Source organism: Epargyreus clarus, unplaced genomic scaffold, assembly GCF_041222505.1.
Source record: "Epargyreus clarus isolate Ecla_fem2 unplaced genomic scaffold, WU_Ecla_fem_2.2 ptg000026l, whole genome shotgun sequence".
Lineage (NCBI taxonomy): Eukaryota > Metazoa > Arthropoda > Insecta > Lepidoptera > Hesperiidae > Epargyreus > Epargyreus clarus.
In genome coordinates, this window is record NW_027332233.1 from 16,989,227 (window position 1) to 17,010,623 (window position 21,397).

General features: G+C 37.0%; 2 protein-coding genes across 2 annotated transcripts in view; one reads left to right on the top strand and one right to left on the bottom strand.

The window, feature by feature from the left end:
- The window catches only part of mmd (disintegrin and metalloproteinase domain-containing protein mind-meld), a 544,021-nt gene that overhangs the window by 501,601 nt on the left and 21,023 nt on the right, over positions 1 to 21,397 (bottom strand). The gene's annotated exons all lie outside the window — the stretch shown is intronic.
- Positions 6,649 to 7,482, top strand: LOC140753150 (carbonyl reductase [NADPH] 1-like). Its single transcript, XM_073087574.1, has one exon. The coding sequence runs from the start codon at positions 6,649 to 6,651 to the stop codon at positions 7,480 to 7,482; it is 834 nt and encodes a 277-aa protein (XP_072943675.1).

The following is a 21,397-nucleotide window of genomic DNA, read 5'->3' on the forward strand; positions in this document are numbered from 1 at the left end:
ACCTCGTATACAAAACACAAACAGGGGTAGAGATATTTACATAAATCAATACGGACATCGGGGTGAGATGGTTACGTGTAAAACTGTTAGGTCGTAAAAATATGTGGCTGTTATCCAAACTGTTCGAAGTAGTCATTTAACCTGCTGATATTTTTTTATTTAGAAATAGCGCATGAGCATGCAGTTCACCTGATGACAAGTGCTGACTGCTGCCCATAAACACTTGTAATCAACCGCAGCCAAGGTTAGAGTCCTAACTAGGTCAGCTATAGATGCTTTGCTACTCTTGTAGAATACAAACCACGGCATGGAGCATGGCAGCGCTGAATGCTATAGATATTTAGCAGAATTCGGACTGGCGGTCTCCGGAGTCAAACCACAAAAACTTCACCCAACTTTTAATTTGTTATCAATTCGATATAAAAAATGAAGTTTTACTTAAATTCGATACATATATTTCTACCCCTCAGGACAATTTGGAATACCTCATATGTCAGTATTACCTCAACCATTACAAGTGGTAGAAGTTCCCGTGAGTCGACTGTGGAAGCACTACTCCTAGCCTGACAAATTGACACTTATCGTAAGCCTTATATCATTTTCGTATAACAATTCTAATTTTACACACTCGTCTTAACCGCAACGCACGTAGAGAAGTTTAACTTCGAAAAGACGCTGTGCCTACTAACGCACTTTAGACATTCGTATGAGGGCGTGCCCGAATTTAAATTCTATCCTCATCTCTTTCCCAGATTTAACTTTAATAAAAGTCATGTTTTCAAAAACGAGAAACTCGTCGGCATAAGTAACATATGTCGCGCCAAAAAGGAAATTGGAGACACCATTTTGATTTTATAAAATTGTAATATACGTGCCCTGCTACTGTTGCCCATGGCCATAATCAAGCCCAGATAGGATTAGATATTCCCTACCTGAGGTCGGCCACAGATGCGCCGCTGCCCCTGAGGACTAAGCTGAAACGCCTTGGAAAAGTATTTCTCACGTACCACACCCTTCAAAACGGAACACAGCAGCGTCTAACACTGCTGTTATTAGGCAGAAATAGGTGTGGCGGTGGTGCCGCCGGAGTCGAACCACAAAGGGTTCTAACACCTTCAAATGTATGTTAGAGTCCGTCTCGCCATTAAGTCTGTAAAACATGTCAATGTAAGACATACAATCGAAGACCATTACCCGCTGCAGTCGGGTAAAAATATCATATTTGTCTCAAAAACCGTCATAAGAGATCAAATAAGCACATGTTACAATAAGACTACAAAATAATGTATCCGCGTGACATTTATCGTGTTACAAACTGACTCCTCGTAAACAACACATTACAACGAGTTTATGAGGCTTGTCACGAAACTACAACTATCTTCCAATTATGTCACGCACATTGTATCTTTGCAATATATTTATTGCCACTTTAACGAACACGTCATTCGATTAATCATTTTTTATTTGTTGAGTCGAGTGAAATCATGCAACGACAAATTCAATTTTGATCGATTTCCTCAAGGATTAAGTGAAGTGCGATTTTGAACGCGACTACTGCAGGAGGGTAGTTTTTTATTGTACGTACATATGCTTATTTCTTCCATACGTTCTGTAGCCTAAAAGCTTGACTAATGTTACCATTTTCATGTTTTTTTTATATAAAAGAAGTAAGAATAACAATATAACATGCAGTCCTGAGGTCGGCGACAAATGCATTGCTACCCCTGATAACTAAGTTGGAACGCCTTAGATAAGTATATTTTTCACTATCATTTACATTGACCTATTCATAACTAAATTTATCAAAAACATTTCCTTGCCACCAAATAAAAAACAAAACAAATTATATGAATAAAAGAAAACAAAATTCACTCAATACCATTATTTGTATACTTTCCCTTCCCTGCGAGACGAAATATTGTAAATAAAAAGATGGGTATAAAACCTGTCAATGTATTTAAGTGAAACGAAAGGGATATTTATACAAAATAAAGAGAAAGAGGATTGACGAGACGTGGAGAGCGAGTTGAACATTTATATCGAGTGCTTTAGAAACAATAAACATTTACGGCCAGTCTGTAGAGACACCACGCCGCAGAGTATGCCGGGGTAAAATGAATTGTGGGAAAAGTATTTGTATAAAGAATTGTTAGGTGATACAGTACTTTAAACAGACTTTTAATAAACCGTTTATCGAATCGAATTTTTATATGAATATTGTGAGAACAAATATTTGAATATGGAACTCATGGGTACAGTCCTTTTTAATCGATTTATAATAAACTGATTATCGAATAGATTTTTAGTTACGTAAAAACTAAATTCCAAGTTCGATTATTTTAATAATTTACTCGTCTTTAGAATTTTTTCAATGTTTACAATTAGGGTCATTAAAATATATATATTTTGCTTTCACTTACTCATTTGTTTCAATAAGATAGACCGTCGTGATTGCACTACGGCCAACCAAATTTAAACATCGAATTTAACGAAAATAATCCTAAAGTAGTCCCGAAAGTAAATATTTAGTAGTTTCAATTGGAAATATTCGACTTTGTGGTTCGACTCCGGCGGCATCACCGCGACACCTATTTCTGCTTCATAACAGCAGTGTTAAGCGCTGCCATACATACTTTTCCGAGGCATTCCAGCTTAGTCCTCAGGGGTAGCAGCGCATCTGTGGCCGACCTCAGGTAGGTATATCTAATCCTATCTGGGGTTGATTACAGATGTCCATGGGCGGCAGTAGCCACTTACCATCAGGTGGACTGCATGCTCGTCTGCTACTCCTATGTTATAAAAAAAAAGAATACAAGTACCTACCGTCTTTCATTACGTATCGCCGACACCCGTTGCATGTCACCGTTGCGCCCATCGTGGGGCATTGTCGTCCAATCATGTTACAAAACAATTTAACGAAAAACTTTGACTAAAATGCAATCTGAATCACCGTCACCCTACTAGCGTCGTGATTTTCACGAGGGACTGTAAAATTGACGACATCCGATGGAATTTACTTCACCGAGCTGTTTACGATTCTACAATTCGTGAAGATATCTATAATAGTTTTCAGCAATAAAATATTACGGCGCCCACGTGAAAAGCATTTAACGTTTATTGGGGTACTTATTCACAGCTATTGAGCTTAAGTTATGAGGTATTAATGTACAAGAAAATAGTTTTCAACGTACCCTAAAATTATTACGTAATGTTTTACCCTAAAGTAAAAGTGAACCTGATTCAAAATTATACTAAAAAATCATATTATATAATGAACTAGCTGACCTGGCAAACTTTGTACCGCCTTAAAATCTATTTATCAAATATATTTCATATAAAATCTATCCTATGTTACTCGTGGATAATGTAGCTTTCGAATGGTGAAAGAATTTTTAAAATCGGTCCAGTAGTTTTTGATCCTATTCATTACAATCAAAGAAACAAACAAAGTTTTCATCTTTATAATATTAGTATAGATAATTGAACAACTTTTTTAAGTGTACCGTCAAACAAAATACTGAACAATCATGGTTTTTTCTTAGGAAACGGCACACGTTCTGCCTCTATTCAGTCTGATTCATCAATCCAGTGCAAGCGATGATGTGGCCTAGGGTATACCATGCTGACCTGCAAGTAGCGTATTGACTCCCAACTTGATACGGAAACCACTGAATCCGGCACTGGAAGGCATACAAACATATTTTACATATGTAAGTTCTTTATCTTCATTTCAAAACAAGTTAACCTTGAAAACACGTTTAGAATTTCATCGACAATTCCACTTAGAGCCAAGTGACAAGTTACAATCGGTATTCATCAGGCTACGTTCGCACCGTATAATTCCAACGGAAGTGTGACCCCGGAAGCTGGAGGCGCTTCCTGCGATACGCAACAAAGAAGCCTTTTTAGGTTGCGAGGAAGCTTCAGCGTCAAGTATTATTAATTTATAACAAATGATCTTATTATAGAGATCGGCGTCCGGTCGGGGAAAGTGTTACAAAAATAACTTTGGTCAATAAATAAATTCGAAAATTTGGTTATGTTTTTGAATAATTGAAGTTCATGGTTGTGTTTTCTTTGTAAGCATATTAAAATGTCACATAGTTATTTTGGAGGCTTAATATTTAAATAGCTGTTATTTTATAAATTGTATATATTCCTGTCACATAACATTCGTGTTGCCATGTACTGATTTAATGGACATAGTATTGAAATAGAATACATACATGTTCGCTGAGTCTACGAACATACAAAATGGCAAAAGTAAGAGTTACTTGCAAGATATAATAACTCCTTAGAAGAACCAACATATCTGTTAACATCCTTTATAACATTAAATATCATATTAGGTTACTGTAACGTTACTAACATTAGACAATGTCTAAGAGTTGGGAAAAAAGATCTTAAAAGTGTAAGAAGTCCACCAATTTGCACTTGGTCGGAGTGATGGACTACAGCATGTACCCTTACCAGGAGTTTTTACGTTTCGACAAATATGACTGTTTTGGTATTTGTTTACGTATGTGCCAATACGATTTCCTAGTTGTGACACAATCCGCTAGGGGCACTGATTGGAATTTGTATGGGCAAATACGTAAACAAATACCAAAATAGTCATATTTGTCGAAACGTAAAAACTCCTGGTAAGGGTACTGAACTGGGGCGGTTCTTTTTACTCTGAAAAAAGACCTGTGCCCAACGGTGGGACTAAATTGGGGTGTTGATGATAATTGTAACGCTGACAGTGTTAAAACAGTATAAAAGATAAGATTCTAATGACTACTGGGGTTGATGACGATGATAGTAATGACAGTACTACAACTTGTATAATAAATACAATCCTTACATCCCTAGCAAATTCTTTCCCTAACAAAATGATATATGTAAAATAAAATTGAAAATAACACGAAGTCCACCAGACGCCCAGACGACAAATTTGTAAGTGGCAATAAATATTTATCGGCCCCTTTGAGGCGGCTACTCACACATTTACATCGGGGAATGAACCCGGGGACGCGGTTAGAAATAAGAACAAATATTGTAGAAAAGAACTGGCTCTGTTTTACAGGTTTTACGGTGATTTCTGTTTCTTTCCAAATACCTGTTAATATTCCTTTTTTTCTTTTCGAGGGGGAAACCTCCGTAAGGTACCGTGCCGTGGGAGCGACACAGAGTTATGTGCGATTCTTACCGCACTAAAACCCTCCCGGTGGCCGTCCTCGGCGCTGCGTAAAGGACTGGAGATCCCGATCTCCAGAGGAACGCAATCGGAGTCCTCTTAGCGCGTTGCCCCGTCGGGCTCCGCCCAGGTGAGCTTGCCGCTCGCCACACCGTCTGTTGTACACGACAGTATGCCACCACACATCCCGCTATCCTTCCCGGGGTCGCTGGCCAGGCGGTTTGACCTCCCGCCAAACTTGCCACCCGGAAGCCCCTTTTACCCGCCTCATACGACAGGCAGGGGATACCGTAGCCTTATTCTGGTCCCGGAACTATAGGGACAACCTGTTAATATTCCTACTGATTTAGTACCAATTTATAAAGATCTATGCTAGAATTTTAATATTCAAACCATTCATTCATAATGTGCCTAGCATACTTGAGTTCAGAGTGATTAGTTTTTACCACTGTCAGCAAGGTATTCTATCTTTTCATGAAACACCGGTTAAAACCGGTTTATCCGGACATATCCGAACCGTTAAGTATAAAGAAAACAAGATCATTTTTTTACTTCGTTTTATTATTAGTTTAGAATTTAAAAAGTCACAACTCGGAAATGTGTTTTTATAAACAGCTGTATACGTTATAATATTATTATAATGCATTACGTTTGTAAAACGTCATTATCTATTTTGATGGTGGTTGAACTTTTTGTGGTTCTACTTCGTAGGCACCACCACCACACCTTTATCCTAATAACAGCAGTCTATAATGTAAATAGTCCTCAAGGGTAGCAAGGAATCTGTTACCATTCTCAAGTACTTATCTTCTCTGGATATCCATGTACGGCAGCAGTGCTTAACCATTACGTGGCATGCATATTCGTTGCCCGCTTGTATATTATAATACCCTACGAGGACATTAAAGCGGTTGTTAAGATTATTTGCCCTGATTGTTTGTCCATTCAGTGGAACGTCCGTAAAATGATTACGCTCGCTAATGATACACATGATAAGAAGATAAGGATTAATTTGGCTACTACATTAATTTATCGTACACGTATTTTTTACAATACAGTAAAAGTGATAATATTTGTTTTTCGACAATTATCTTACATCGTATTAGTCATATTAAACTGTTGTTATACATATTATTATAAGTTAATATATTTGTGAAATTATGGGAACCCTTTTGTGGGCACTTACGAATTATATGCATCAAATTCTATTGACCTGTATTTTTCGCTTTCTATCGGAAAATTCACAATAAATGAATAACATTTCCTTATCATTTTCCATCACTTTTATCATCCAGCATCATTTTGAAGATTCCGCAGCACTCGACAAATTTCCACATTATCTCGCACAACATTTTATCTTGTTTTACACCTACAGCCGCTGTCATTCCACTGATAACGGGCCGCGGGATGCGATGGCCTCCGATAACGACGATAAACTCGTATTCCACGCTAGTAATAATCTAGACACCATGAGCAACGTAGCTGTCGTCGTAGGCGCCGCTAGCAACCTAGGTTATCAAGTATTGAAGCAACTGGTCAAAGTGTATAAAGGAAAAATATACTTCACAACAGAAGATGAAACCACCGGCTACAATATATACGAAACATTCGCGAAACATGCCGCCGATCTTGAGTATTTTAGAATGGACATCACATACACGAAGAGCATAATAAACTTCAGACATCACATGCAAGATCTGGATGAGAGAATAGACTTAATAATAAATAACACAGACTACCTGCCAGTGGAAAAGAATCTGACTTACGCCGAGAAAGTTAGAAGAACTCTGAGCGTCAACTTCTACGGATACATCAATTTTGGGAAGTTAATATACCCGCTGTTGAATGAAAATGCTAAAGTGATAAATGTGTCGGGCCCAGCGGGACTTTTAACCACGATCGAAAATGAAGCCATACGGAACAGGATAAGTGATCCAACTTTAACGGAGGACGATTTAGTTGCAGTATTACAGGATTATGAGGAAGCGGCTAGAAAAGGAGTGGAGAAGACCGAAGGGTGGGGTCTGAACGTACACGCGGTGAGCAAAGTCGCTTTGAATGCCGTGACATTTCTGCAACACAGAGAATGGTCAGATAAAGGCGTGGTGATAAATTGCGTGAACCCGGGAAATATATCGAGCCGGGAGGGAAAGAAGTCGTCAAAAGTGTTCGAGAATGGCGCGAACGCAATATTGTATCTGGCTTTTGAGGCCCCTTTGTCGTTAAAAGGAAATTTCGTGTGGAGCAACTACAATGTTATCTCGTGGAATTCGGATCCTTACGTTGAAGTGACTACTGTGTAATTTGACATTTATTTATTTTGTGATTGTCCTTCCTTTGATGTGGAATGAAATGTGTACCGAAACGGATTGTTCCTGATACCTATTGATTGAACAAATAACGTTTAAGGAAAACAATGGAAAAAATGGACGCTTCTTCGTATATTTCGTAAGGTAGATGTAGTTATTTATTCTAACTAGTCACATATTTGAATTAGGTAACTAGTAAATTCTATTGCTGTTTCACCAAAGAACATAATCGCCGTGTAAATAGTTCATATTTATGTTGAACAAATATTAAAAATTATTTTCTACACACAAAACAGAGTATAGTGCGCTCAGTTTTATTATGTATATGTTAATGTATACTTCTTATTTGAACAATGAAAGAGATTTGTTTATATATTTTATAATGCACCTAAAGACTACATAATTATTCAAAAAATCTGTACACTTAGTATGAGCTTTTACGTTTTTACAAAAATGCCTGTTTTTGTATTTGTTTACGTATTTCCCATACATTTCCAATCAGTTCTGGTACAGTGCGCTAGGGGCGTTTAGGGGCTAACAGTCATTTTTGTAAAAACGTAAAAACTCACACTAAGGGTACTGAACATATTAGTACGTATGTCTAATTTAAATGTATCCTTAAAGCTAAATATTATATACGTGATGATTAAAGAGTATTATAAAATATAACTTAGTTTTGTTTACACCTACCTACTTTTAAACAAATTTACGAAACAAATATATTTTACTTTATGACAGCAAAATACAAGAAAAAACGCGACCACACAAATATTCTTATAAGTAAGACATAGAACCAGACAAAATTGCAAGTGTACTAAAATAAGATGGAAAAATCTATGTTTGCGTCCATGCAATCCATTATACGCCAGTTGCGAGACAATCCTTAAAAATCTGACAGCAGTTTCGCTACTAAGTTTTAAGACATAATTCAAATGAGCTCATCCTTGTTCTACAACCAAAATAATCAGGCATGACGTCACACCGGTCATGCTAACAATGCCACGAGCCGTACTCTCCATAGGAACGCACTTTTCACGCGCGGGAATTTCTCTCGAATAGCGGGAATTCCTTTAATATTTTGTTTCGCCCAGCATGCCATGCTCTGGGAATTTCAAGCGGTTTTAAAGTTTTATTTTACGAACGAACGAACACTCTATTATTTGGTACTGGTTTTGCTTTTACTTACGTGTAGCCACAGCTGCAACATAAGTAAAATCAATGCGATCAACCAATCTGAAGCTTTATAGTCTAAAATTAACATCGATAGAGTAAAATAGTTTTTGTAAATTATTTAATGATCCTGCTTTTAAAAAATATTGATAAGTAGTGTGCGGTACACACAGGCCTCGCATTTCTACCTAAGGACATAATAGACTGTATTATGTATAGATTTTTAAGAGGTATGACACAATGCTCTTTCCAGTAGATGAGAAGATAAATAGCAACAAACTTGCATTGCAAGCCTACCAGCAGACTCGAATCGTATCAGGGGTGATGCGCACGGCGCTGCCAAAAGGCTAAAAGAATAACGCACGGCCTGGTCTTCCTGAGAAGTCATCTCTTTACACTTTATAATGCTTCCTAATAATAAGGAAGTGGGAGCGAGACGGTAGGTACATAACGTCTGCATGATTACATCAAGACGACAACATGTGGCATGATAGGACATTAAAAGACAACTTTGGTCGAATTTTTACATCTACACACCTGCAAGTTGACATTGATTGAACAGGTAGTATTATTTTACTTACCGGCTACAAAAGTTCCATTTTTATCTATGGATTTTGAAAGTTTATTTTTTTTTTGCCATATTTTGACAGAGTCTTGCCTGCGCGGTCATGTTATGTTCATAAACATAATCATTATATTACAACGATAACTTTTTTGACCACCGATCGTGTCTACCACGTATATGTCTGTAAATATAAATGCACCATTACGTGATTTCATTTTATGACATAGTAAACATGTGTTATATGGTAGCTCGAGACAATTGTCTGTGATCGATCTCAGTTAATTCTGTCCTATAACTAAAGTCCAAGGGCGATACTGAGAATTATTGAGAGTATATCTTTGCTTCATCTATCAAACAAAAAATATAACTAGAGAATTATTATACAAACAAATAAATGGACTTCTTAAGCAAATCCCCTGTGTCATTCCCACAATTTCGACGAATCCAACGGTAAATCAAATGTTAAAATCTGTCAAGCCGTTGGGGCTACAGAGCATGCCAATGAATGAGCTATATACAAACAAACATATATACATACATACATATATACATACAAACGTACACTTAATAAACTTTAACATCCGCATTCGAGTTAAAAAATGGTGACGCTTAAACACCATAACACAATCAAAATACGTAAAAATTCTTCAGTAGGTTATCACTAAGGAATTATAAATAACACGATCGCTATCTGATAATTATTATCGAATCATTGCTGTAACGTACGGTATTATAATTATCGGGAAAGGAATGTGTTATTAATATGTGTTGTGGTGAAATATTTTATCGAGCAAGCGTAATTCTTAATGATTTATGGCGCAGACTAAAGAACTCTCAGACGTGCAGGATTCCTCACGAATGTGTCCTTCACCGTTTAGGCAATTATTCATATATTTTTTTTTATAATATAGCAGTGGCAGACGAGCATGCAGTCCACCTGATGGTAAGTGGCTACTGGCGCCCATGGACATCCGTAATCAACCCCAGATAGGATTAGATATTCTTACCTGAGGTCTGCCACATGTGCCGCTACCCCTGAGGACTAAGCTGGAACGCCTCTGAAAAGTATGTCTCCCTTACCACACCCTTCAAACCGGAACACAGCAGCGCCTAACACTGCTGTTATTAGGTAGAAATAAGTGTGGCGGTGGTGCCGCCGGAGACAAACCACAAAGGGTTCTACAACCTTTAAGCCACTAAGCTATCACTGCTATTATTGTTTGGTGGTTACTTGCACTCACGGTTTTCGTTATTAACTCCATATAGGAGTAGATGCCAATATCTTTCAGGGTGAGCTACTCATAATGACTAAATTAGAATAATCTATATACCTATTCAAATAGTACATTATAAGCTATCTATACCAAACATATCATATAGTGTTATCATTGCAGCATCACTTGTACGTATTTACATTTGCATTTATATATGTGCGCATGTCTCCCTAATAGAACATAATATGATTTAAAATTATAATTATTAAATTAATTTTATTGGATTTATTTGCCAATCTTCTAAATATATATAACTCAAAGGTGACTGACTGGCATAGTGATCTATCAACGCACAGCCCAAACCACTGGACGGATCGGGCTGAAATTTGGCATACAGGTAGATGTTATGACGTAGGCATCCGCTAAGAAATAATTTTGATCAATACTACTCAATTAAGGGGATAACATAGGGGATGAAAATATTACTTCGTAACGCGAGCGAAGCCGCGGGCAAAAGCTCCTTTGTTATATGATCACTAATTCGGATTTAAAAACTTAAAATCTTTAAAAACACCGGCCGCCCATTTACGGAAAGTAGGAAATACATTACCGTGTTCCGTTACACACACTTTAAACCGACAATAACAAACTAATTCGCGAAACAAAAGGGTACCGCGCGCCAGTAATTACGCGTCAAGTGCACTCCGGGTACTGCGAATATATAAAGGTTTAAATTTAATGAAATAATTATTATTGCTAATTGTATTCCTTTGCTGTAATTTTTTGTAATCGACTATAGATCTGTTTGTAGTTCGACTTCATTGTCACGACCGCTACGACTCTGTCTGCCTAATACCAAAGATGTCAATGTGCTTTGATCTAATTTGAAAGATTAAGTTCAGTAGTAAAGTAGTTATCAGTGCATTTATGTTCGACTGTAAGGTGGACTTCAATCAAATCCAATAAATAAACGATTTACCTATTATCTACAAATTGTCTCTATTTTACCTTTTAAATCTAATCGCAGTATTTAAAATCATTGTACATTTATACTATAAAGTGAAAACAGATGTGGTGGTGTTATTACGACAGTCGAACTGCTGTCGTCGTCGTCTGCTGCAGTCGAAACGCTGAACCACATTTACAAATTAGTGACAAAAAACAAAAACTTTAAAAGTACCAAAGTATCCGAGGATCCAACTCGTTGCTGTCCATTACACAGCTGATTGACTGAACAATAAGTCGCTCTGCAGCGAAACTTCGATTAATTAACTTCTTAACTGACTGAAAGGAAGTTTAACGGCACACGGCTAGTATCTCTCTATGATCATTAAACAAAGTAGTGTTTAACATTATTATTGGATTGTTAATAATACCTGCTACAAATGACTCACCTTCCGGAGTATTATGACTTTGAGTTCCTTAAAATTGTGCAAAAGAGCTCTTCCACAAAGGCGACTCCTGTGGTGTTGCAAATATACATATGACCACTTTCCGTCAAATAGCCCGTCTGCTGTTTTATAAAAAAAAAGCGGTGAAAAAGCTGAACCATATTTACAAATTACGGACAAAAAATCCTTTAAAAGTACCAAAGTATCCATGGATCCGACTCGTCGCTGTCCGTTACACAGCTGATTGACTGAACAAGAAGTCGCTCTGCAGCGAAACTTCGATTAATTAACTTCTTAACTGGCTGAAAGCAAGTTTAACGGCACACGGCTATGATCATTAAACTATTCCACAAAGACAACTTCTCTGGTTTTGCAAATGTACATGTGACCACTTTCCATCAAGTAGCCCGTCTGCTGTTTTAGAAATCAACGTAGCGGTAGTTTCACTACAGGCGAACTATAATAACGGAATCACATTTACAAATTACCGACAAAAAAGAAAAACTTTAAAAGTACCAAAGTATCCGTGGATCCGACTCGTCGCTGTCCATTACACAGCTGATTGACTGAACAAGAAGTCGCTCTGCAGTGAAACTTCGATTAATTAACTTCTTAACTGGCTGAAAGCAAGTTTAACGGCACACGGCTAGTTACTGCCGGTGTCCAGATTTTAAACGGAAAAAGTTGTAATTACAATTATTTTGTTGTAGACACTTTATTTTCAATTGCAATTATTGTGGCTATTATTCGCTTGTTAGCTGGATTTATTACTGGATACCCCCCCGGTGGCCATCCTCGGCGCTGCGTAAAGGACTCCGGGATCTCCAGAGGAACGCAACCGGAGAAACGTAATATAATCCTTGGCGGTTCAACTCCGTAAGCGCCGTCGCCACTCCTCTTACTGTCTCACATACATTTTAAGTTTAATTGGTTTATAGGAGTTATTGACAAATAACAACAGGCGTCAGTGACCTGCATTCTAATTCACTAATGCAATTTTGTTAAAAGTATGTACCATTTTACTGTCTCACATACATTTTAAGTTTTATTGGTTTATAGGAGTTATTGACAAATAACAACAGGCGTCAGTGACCTGCATTCTAATTCACTAATGCAATTTTGTTAAAAGTATGTACCATTATGTTACCATACCATTATGTTTTTGTAACATTATAAAAAATAGGACAAAATCCAGCTTAAAATTCAAAGTCGAATCTTTAGCCGTAAATATACCAATTCTATTCCAAGTTTCCTTTGTAGGTAAGCGACTTTGTGAACTAAAACGGAAATGTTACTTGGAAATCTTGTGTCCTATTGCGCATTTCTGTGCATTAAATAACAGAACAGCTGATGCAGAAAATTTTGTAAGTTTGAAATTATGTCCACCAAAATATAAGCCAAAGTTGCGACCAGAGTGTATCCGTACGTCGTCTTTTAATTTGAAAGCGAAAACCTTTGATATTGAAAAAATAACTACAGTATAACTAAATTGTACAAAATTCTTTATTTCGATCGATGAAAATTTGCATCAAAAATGGTTATTAGGTATTTCACACTATTCGCTCAATTTTAATCACAAAACATTAAATATCTTTTTTTCTAATAGTTAAGGGAAATAATCTATGTGTAGCCTGTACAAATACCTTGGAGTTCCTTATTGCCACATCTTTTACATATGTAGGACCTCAAGTTTTAATACACGCTCATTAACAAGTGATAATTAATTTGTAAAACGCACATAACTAACAAACGTAACGTGGGATTTGAAATTCGGACAAGTGATAATTAATTTGTAAAACGCACATAACTTTTAAAAATCAGAGGAGCGTACGTGGGATTTGAAATTCGGACATCTCGTTCAAGAGGCTGAATTTCTTAACCACTAGGCAATCACTGCTTTAATACAGTAATACATCATATAAATACATGAATCCTCACAAGTTTTATTGAAACCAGTTTTATCTTATTATCCATGACAAAGGCTTCTTACCACACAATTTCTCCTATCTTTACAATATGCACTTAAATTGAAGCCTTGCTATAAGGTTACCTTTGCCGTCGAGCAAGGAAATACTTCACATAGCTAGTCAAAGAAATAGCTTGTTAAAAGTTCTAACTTAGAGCATTGCATTTGTTAACCTATTTTAGGAACTTGTTACATTTTATTTTCCTGAAAAATACGTTAGCGCAGAATTATATTTTAAGGTGAAGGTAAAACACCTCGTCGTTTGATATCGAAAGCCAAACCACTGGACGGATCGGGCTGAAATTTGGCATGCAGGTAGATGTTATGACGTAGGCATCCGCTAAGAAAGGATTTTGATCAATTCTACCCCCAAGGGGATAAATAGGGGATGAAAATACTACTTCGTAACGCGAGCGAAGCCGCGGGCAAAAGCTCGTATTTTTATAAAACCCTAACAGCAGTGCTACGTTCTGGTTTGAAGGCTATGGTAAGAGACATTTACGTCCTACCATAATCCCCAGGAGCTAGTGACGTATCTGTGGCCGATATGTGGTGTCTCTAATCCTATTTGGAGTTGACTAAAGATGTCAATAGGCGACAGTTGCCACTTTCACATCAGAGGAAATACCGACTCGTTTGTACTTCTATAGTATACAATGTTTAATACGGTCCTTCAAGCCGAACATTGACACACAAAAGCTCAATATTGTCCTTCCAGCCGGATATTTCTTTATATAGGTATATTGTTCAAAGAGATAAATTTTAAACACAGATAAATAGTCTGAAGATAGCAGAGCCTGCTGCACATTAATCCAAGAGTCAAGAAAAAGGCAACCAATTAGCTTTACAAATCGACGTGGAAGTGAAAAATGTTGCCAATCACCCACATCGGAGGTCTGCTCCTGATTCCTCTAAGACACTGTATTTTTTAATCATATCCCTTTGTTTTGTATAAAGGGTTACGGTAATCCTATTCTAAAAATAGGATTTTAAAAGTGATAGCTTCAATTTCAAAGTTAATTGTAAACTATTTCTATTACTTGATTTTTTCTGTAGAAAAAAAAATAAGGCAAGTCGAAACATGTGTACTTGCCACTACATTATCATTTCAATAAATGAATTTTATTCCGCCCTTTATTGCCTTTAATTTAGCTATACGAAAGGCTACCATGTTTAGTTTAAAGGATGTCCTAAGACAAAGATAGTTAAGCGAAGCATTCCAACTTAGTTGGGACCGCGGAAGAGTACTAATAGCGTACCCGCGGTAGTAAAAAAAGGGGTAAAATGATTATCAGGACTTTAGAAATTAAAATCAATATTGAAGTTGATTATAGATCCTCATTTGCGATAGTGACTTACTACATGTAGACGGCATGTTATTCGCTACGTCATTTAAAAAAGATCACGAGAAAGATATAGAAACAAAAAGTAACATTTAAATTCAAAACATACAAAACAAAACAAATTAGCTGCAGCCCAATTCATTCTAGACTGCTATTGTCTGCCGTAGAGACTTGCTTGTTAGGCAGACGAAATTTAACTGAGAAGTCGAAAAGTCTAGAAAGTTTGCAGTCGAAGTCGCGAAGACACGACGTAGCAGCGTGAATAACAAAGACAAAATATAGAAGTCGAAACTTGTTAAATTAACCGAAGCAGATTGCAACTGACCGAAAACAAACATGCTATAGTTGAAATAATAATATACATATTCGCTATTGATATTGAAATAAGAAAATAATACCTTTTATTCATTATCATCATCAACCCATTATCGTCCCACTGCTGGGCGCTGGGAAATAAAGTTTAATTATTAATAAAAATAAAGATTATTTATATTTTAACAAAATAAATACGTGCAGACATTGATAAGTGTCATCGACCGCCATGCAGAACGCGTGACGTCATCTCCTCGTAACCATGTTGTTGTTGATATCGTAATTCAATATTGTTTTGTGAGTTTGTGAGATCTTGACAAGGTCCTTACGATGGGAGAAGGATTTATTTAAGCATATAACAATGATTTGCCCGAAAATGTACTAACTTAATGAATATACATCGTAATCCAAATGAAACTGGCTGGAGAAAGCTGGAGATATTAATAAAAGGTAAACAAAAGAGTGAAAAAATTAAAACAATAAGTAGAAAGAGGGCATATTACCCAAGAGAAGCCAATAATTGAAGTTCAAGCTCTTTAATAAATTAAAACTGATCTATGGAAAGAATAGAAAATATTCAGCGCAGTGTAGAGAAAAACTTTAACTGCGCTTGTAAATGAAGACAGAAGCGAACAAAATGAAACATATTAATTATATGAAATGCTCTAAGCTTTGTGACATGGTTGGATTGGTGATGCGGTATAAGTATTTATGTTTGAATTGAGTCACTAGTACAGACAAAACTGTTACAAATATTTCTGATTTCCGATCTAGTAGTAGTATTTTTCTTAAGTACCTACAAACAACACAAAAAAAAGATTTAACTGTATTATAGCAACTTGCATTATAAATAATATAAAGAAACTAAAATAAAAGCATAAACACATTGGAAACATTAAAAATAATATGCATACAAAATGGCGCGAAATTGTAACACCATCTATGGGGATGGGTCTCACATACCTTTTTTAACTTCGTGCACGTGTAGCTCCCACTGTGACCGTGGCACGACTAATGTGTTACCTGCGACGCATATAACAACTCAATGACTCCAGCTACTGAGAAGAGCAGCAACTCCGCACGCTGAGTAACTGAACTATAGGCTAAATAAAATGTGACAGGTCTCGCAGACTCAACCCCCATGACGCTGGGTTAAAAAAATATGGTAACTGACAATTTGTAAGTGCCTCCGTAGGCCTATGCAAAATAAATAAAAATATTTTATTTCATACATGCTTCATGTTTTTAAACAATAATGCAAATACCACTTTCCGCTTCCCTATTATTAAAAGTTTATAATGGTATATGCTCAGGTGAAATAAAGACGTAATTGCGTTTTCTGAAATAACAAAATTCTTTTATTCATCACTTTTATACACAAGTTTTACTACAATTAACATATTTTAAACAGAATAGCTTACCTGAAATAACAAAAACAACATTTAAAGCCTTTACTTCTAGTTTAAATAATATTATACTTCTTTTTTACATTAAGCAGGAGAATATTTTCCACGTATTTCTTTTATCTTCTAAAATTGATCGTCGGTGTCACTCACGTCACACTCACAGCTAATAGTTCCATAGATTATATGATAACTGCATAAATAATAGAAACGGAATGTCACTAGCGTAGATAGTGATATCCTTACAAGTTTATAGTGTTTCATTGGAGTTTGTCATCCCAATAAGACAGGACTTCTGCGTGAAGATATTAACAGGTATATTACTTCTCTTAAAGAGTAACTAAGAACGCCTCACATATACGTATCTTTATTTTACAACACTCATAAACCAGAATATGTCTAAAATTGGCAGTGTTGTTCTGAAACAAATAATCCCTGGTGGAGCCACAATGCTACAGGGGCTGTAAACATTCCACCATTTGTTGACGATGTTTAACGATGCGAAGTTTTTTGGGAAACACTGTATTTTAGGATAAACATATACAGCTTAATAGATGTACTGATAATTTGCGCTTTATATATTTTCACAATGCCATCTGGTTCTATATTCGAAACATAGTTCGAAATTCGACAATTTTTCCTAAGCAAAATGGTCAAAGTTTAAACTCCGGTAAAATTGGTTAAAATTAATAATTACTAATGAGACTTAATGAAAACATAACTGAAATTGTGGATCGAAGCAACTTCGCCGTGAAACAAGACACCGAAGCGTGGGGATAATAACGAAGCATCGAAGTTGAAACTCGTTAATAAATTAACGTTCGTGGATTGCATACCGAATTCAAACAGAGAACTAACTCGGCCGAGTTCGCAGACGTTAAAAATCAGAACAAAACGTTGCAAAACTTCATTTTAGGAGATTTGATTGATTGAGTTTTTAATAATTGTTTCAAGAGAAACAATTATTAAAAACTGGATATTTACTTACTGGATATTTTATTAAAAAGTGGATATTTGAACGCTGAACATTATTAAAGGAAAAAATAGAATTGTGTATTATTAACTTGAAATTTTTTTAGTGCCACCCAACAATACTCGTTGACAATAAGATTAAGAGGCCTACCTCATAACGACAACAAATTACTAGCCCTGTGGTTAAGTGAAGGGCCTCAACGCCTTTTGTGTGACTAACTTTTTTTTATAATATAGTAGTAGCAGGCGAGCATGCAGTCCACCTGATGGTAAGTGGCTACTGCCGCCCATGGATATCTGTAATCAACCCCAGATAGGATTAGATATTCCTACCTGAAGTCGACCACAGATGCGCCGCCACCCCTGAGGACTAAGCTGGAAAGCCTCGAAAAAGTATGTCTCCCTTACCACACCCTTCAAAACGGAACACAGCAGCGCCTAACAATGCTGTTATTAGGCAGAAATAAGTGTGGCGGTGGTGCCGCCGGAGTCGAACCACAAAGGGTTCTACCACCTTCAATATCTTATCACACACTTCGAACTAGAACTTGGCAACGCCTACGACTGTGATTGCAAAATAGAAATAAGTACGACGAATGTGTTCCACAATCCTATCAACGCCACTTTACCACATTAAATACTTAACTATTTTTCTTTTTGTAACAAATTCTCAGGTTATTTTAAACTGAGGATATGGCGTTATAAATAGGTCGTAGTCCCATATTACTCTCAGGTTTTGAACACCTACCTATTCACAATACCTGCAACTAAATACATAACAGATAATTAGCTATGTACAATAGAACAGGAATAAACAGTATGCCAATTATCTCCACAAAGATAATTGTTTCGCAAACATCACAATTAGAGTTTCTACGAGACGTCGCACTGTCAACATTATGTCAAGTAATGTACCATAACAGCACATACTGCATGTGCAATGTGCATTACGGTACAATAAGTACACTGGTACAATTGACGCTTGGGTTTGGTCCTAAGTGATATGACATGGAGCTTTCTTTTTCGTATAAAATAAGAGTAGCATACGAGCATGCAGTCCACCTGATGGTAAGTGGTTACTGCCGCTCATGGACATATGCAATCAACCCCAGATAAGATGAGATTTCTACCTGAGGTCGACCACAGATTCGTCGCTACCCCTGAGCTAGATGCCCAGAAAAAGTATGTCTTCCTTACCACATCTTTCAAACCAGAACAAAGCACCGCATTCTAAGATTTTGTTGTGGGTGCCATGAAACACTATGAGAAATGTTAATTAAGCGTCTGCCCAGAAAGGGATCGTAACTGAGACCTTCTATATGTCAAATGGGTAACCACTCCACCAGGCTTGTCGCCAACTTATCTCTTATAATATAATCAAAAGCAGGGCAAGTCTAAAGGTTCGATAGTAGCATATTAAAGAAATATTATTAAGTTTTAGCTCTAACGATGAAGGAAAAATATCATCAGGAAAACCTCCTGCAGAATTCATTTAAGAAGTTCTCAAAGGTATGTATAATACAGTACAATACTCCTTCTGTTGTATAAGGCTCAAGTGAGACCTCACATGGAGTACTGCTCCCATCTCTGGGCAGGGGCGCCCCAATACCAACTTAACCCACTTGACTCCGTGCAAAAACGCGCGATCCGAATCGTCAACGACCCCAGGACCTCCGATCGGTTAGAACCTTTAAGCTTGCGGAGGGACATAGGTTCCCTCTGTGTGTTCTACCGGCTTTACAATGGTGAGTGCTCCGAGGAACTATTTGACCTGATGCCTACGTCACCATTCCTCCATCGCACCACTCGCCGAAGGATGAAGTTCCATCCACACCAACTGGACCCGTGGCGGTCCTCCACAGTTCGGTTTGCACGGACATTCTTGCCACGAACGTGCAAGATGTGGAATGAACTTCCCCCTGAGGTATTCCCAGAGCGCTATGACATGGGGCTCTTCAAAAAAGGTGCAAAAAGAGCTCTCCTTCAAAGCCGGCGATGCATTGGCGACTCCTCTGGTGTTGCAAATGTTCATAGGCGACGTTGACTACTTTCCATCAGGTAGCACGTCTGCTTTATCGTTAGGCTCAAACATATAAAAAAAAAAAAAGTCCAATCCAAATCACTAAGTTACAGAGCATGACAAAGCAATGACAACATAATTAAACGAATTATGCATCCATTTTAACACATATATAAAAACAACTAAAGATATAACAGTATTGTAAATCCTAAAACTAGCATAGCTGTGGTGTTAGAATATCACTTTATTAGACTATCAAGCTACATGCAACTGCATGCATGTTCCAGTAATTTGTCATACGTATAAACATGTGGGCAGCGTGCAAAACTGACGCTTCAATGCAACAATTCGGTCTGCAAATACAATGTAACGCGGAATTCTGAAATTAAGCCATCGTTCTAACTAACATTGTTAACACTGCGCAGGTCGATTTATTGCGAACTATAAATAGAATAGCGAATGTGAGACACTGTATTAAAACAGTGTGTTAAATGTGTAATGAACACTTTAGTTGATATTGGGTTAAGTTTCAAGATGGTCGGTCACTTGGTGGTCTGACTGAGAAGATACACTTAGTTCTGTCTGTTAATAAAAGTTACTGTGTGATGCACGTGCTAGTGCTTAAAATTTTATGTTGTTTACTAGTTAAAGATGGTTAAGTCTTTCATAATTTTATTGTGCAGGAGACACTTATTTTCTCTAATAACAATAGTGGTTTGAAGAGTGCAAGGGATACGACATTCCACCTTAGTGGTCAGGCGTAACAACGCATCTGCAACCTCTCATGTAGAACACCAGTTCTATTTGGAATCGATTGTTAAGCAATCACCACTCAGCGGCAAGGCAGGCGTCCAGTATGAACATTTCAAAGATCAACCACCTCTACTATCACTTATAAAAACAATTATCTTTGCATCTGTTTCAAAGAGTCCTATACCATAAAACTACACCACTTGATGAGTAAGTTTAATCCAAATGTAACGTTCTAAAACGTGAAAATGAAGCTATCACTAACACGGATTACAACAGACAATTCAGAGAGCTAAAACACAGCGCATTCTGTCAACAATTTGTCATGTGAAGCGATGAGCGTGTATGCAATATTGTACCTAACTTTTATGACACAGAAGTTACAGTGAAATGTGATATTTGTGATAGATGTAGAAAACCAGCATGTAGTCCACCTGATGTTGAATAGTTACTGCAGACCATGTTCACCAGAATTGCCTTACTGTAACCCATAGCCACCAACTTTCGGTAACTTGTGCGTAAAGTAAGTCAAAGGTGATAATTATAAGGTCTCAACTTTTACGGATAAATGGGAAGACGACTTAATTGGAAAACCTCATTGAAATATAAACTTACATGTAAATGGAGGTGGAAGACTCTTGAACTATATGAAAAGTAAGAGGCAGAGCTTTAACTCTGTATGGTACGATATTAAGATTTTCATATAAATTACGTCAAAAAGATTTTGATACTGGTCATGTAAAGAGCACGTGTTTACTACATTGACTGATTGTATGTGTGTGTTGTACTGTCTCTTTCTCTTT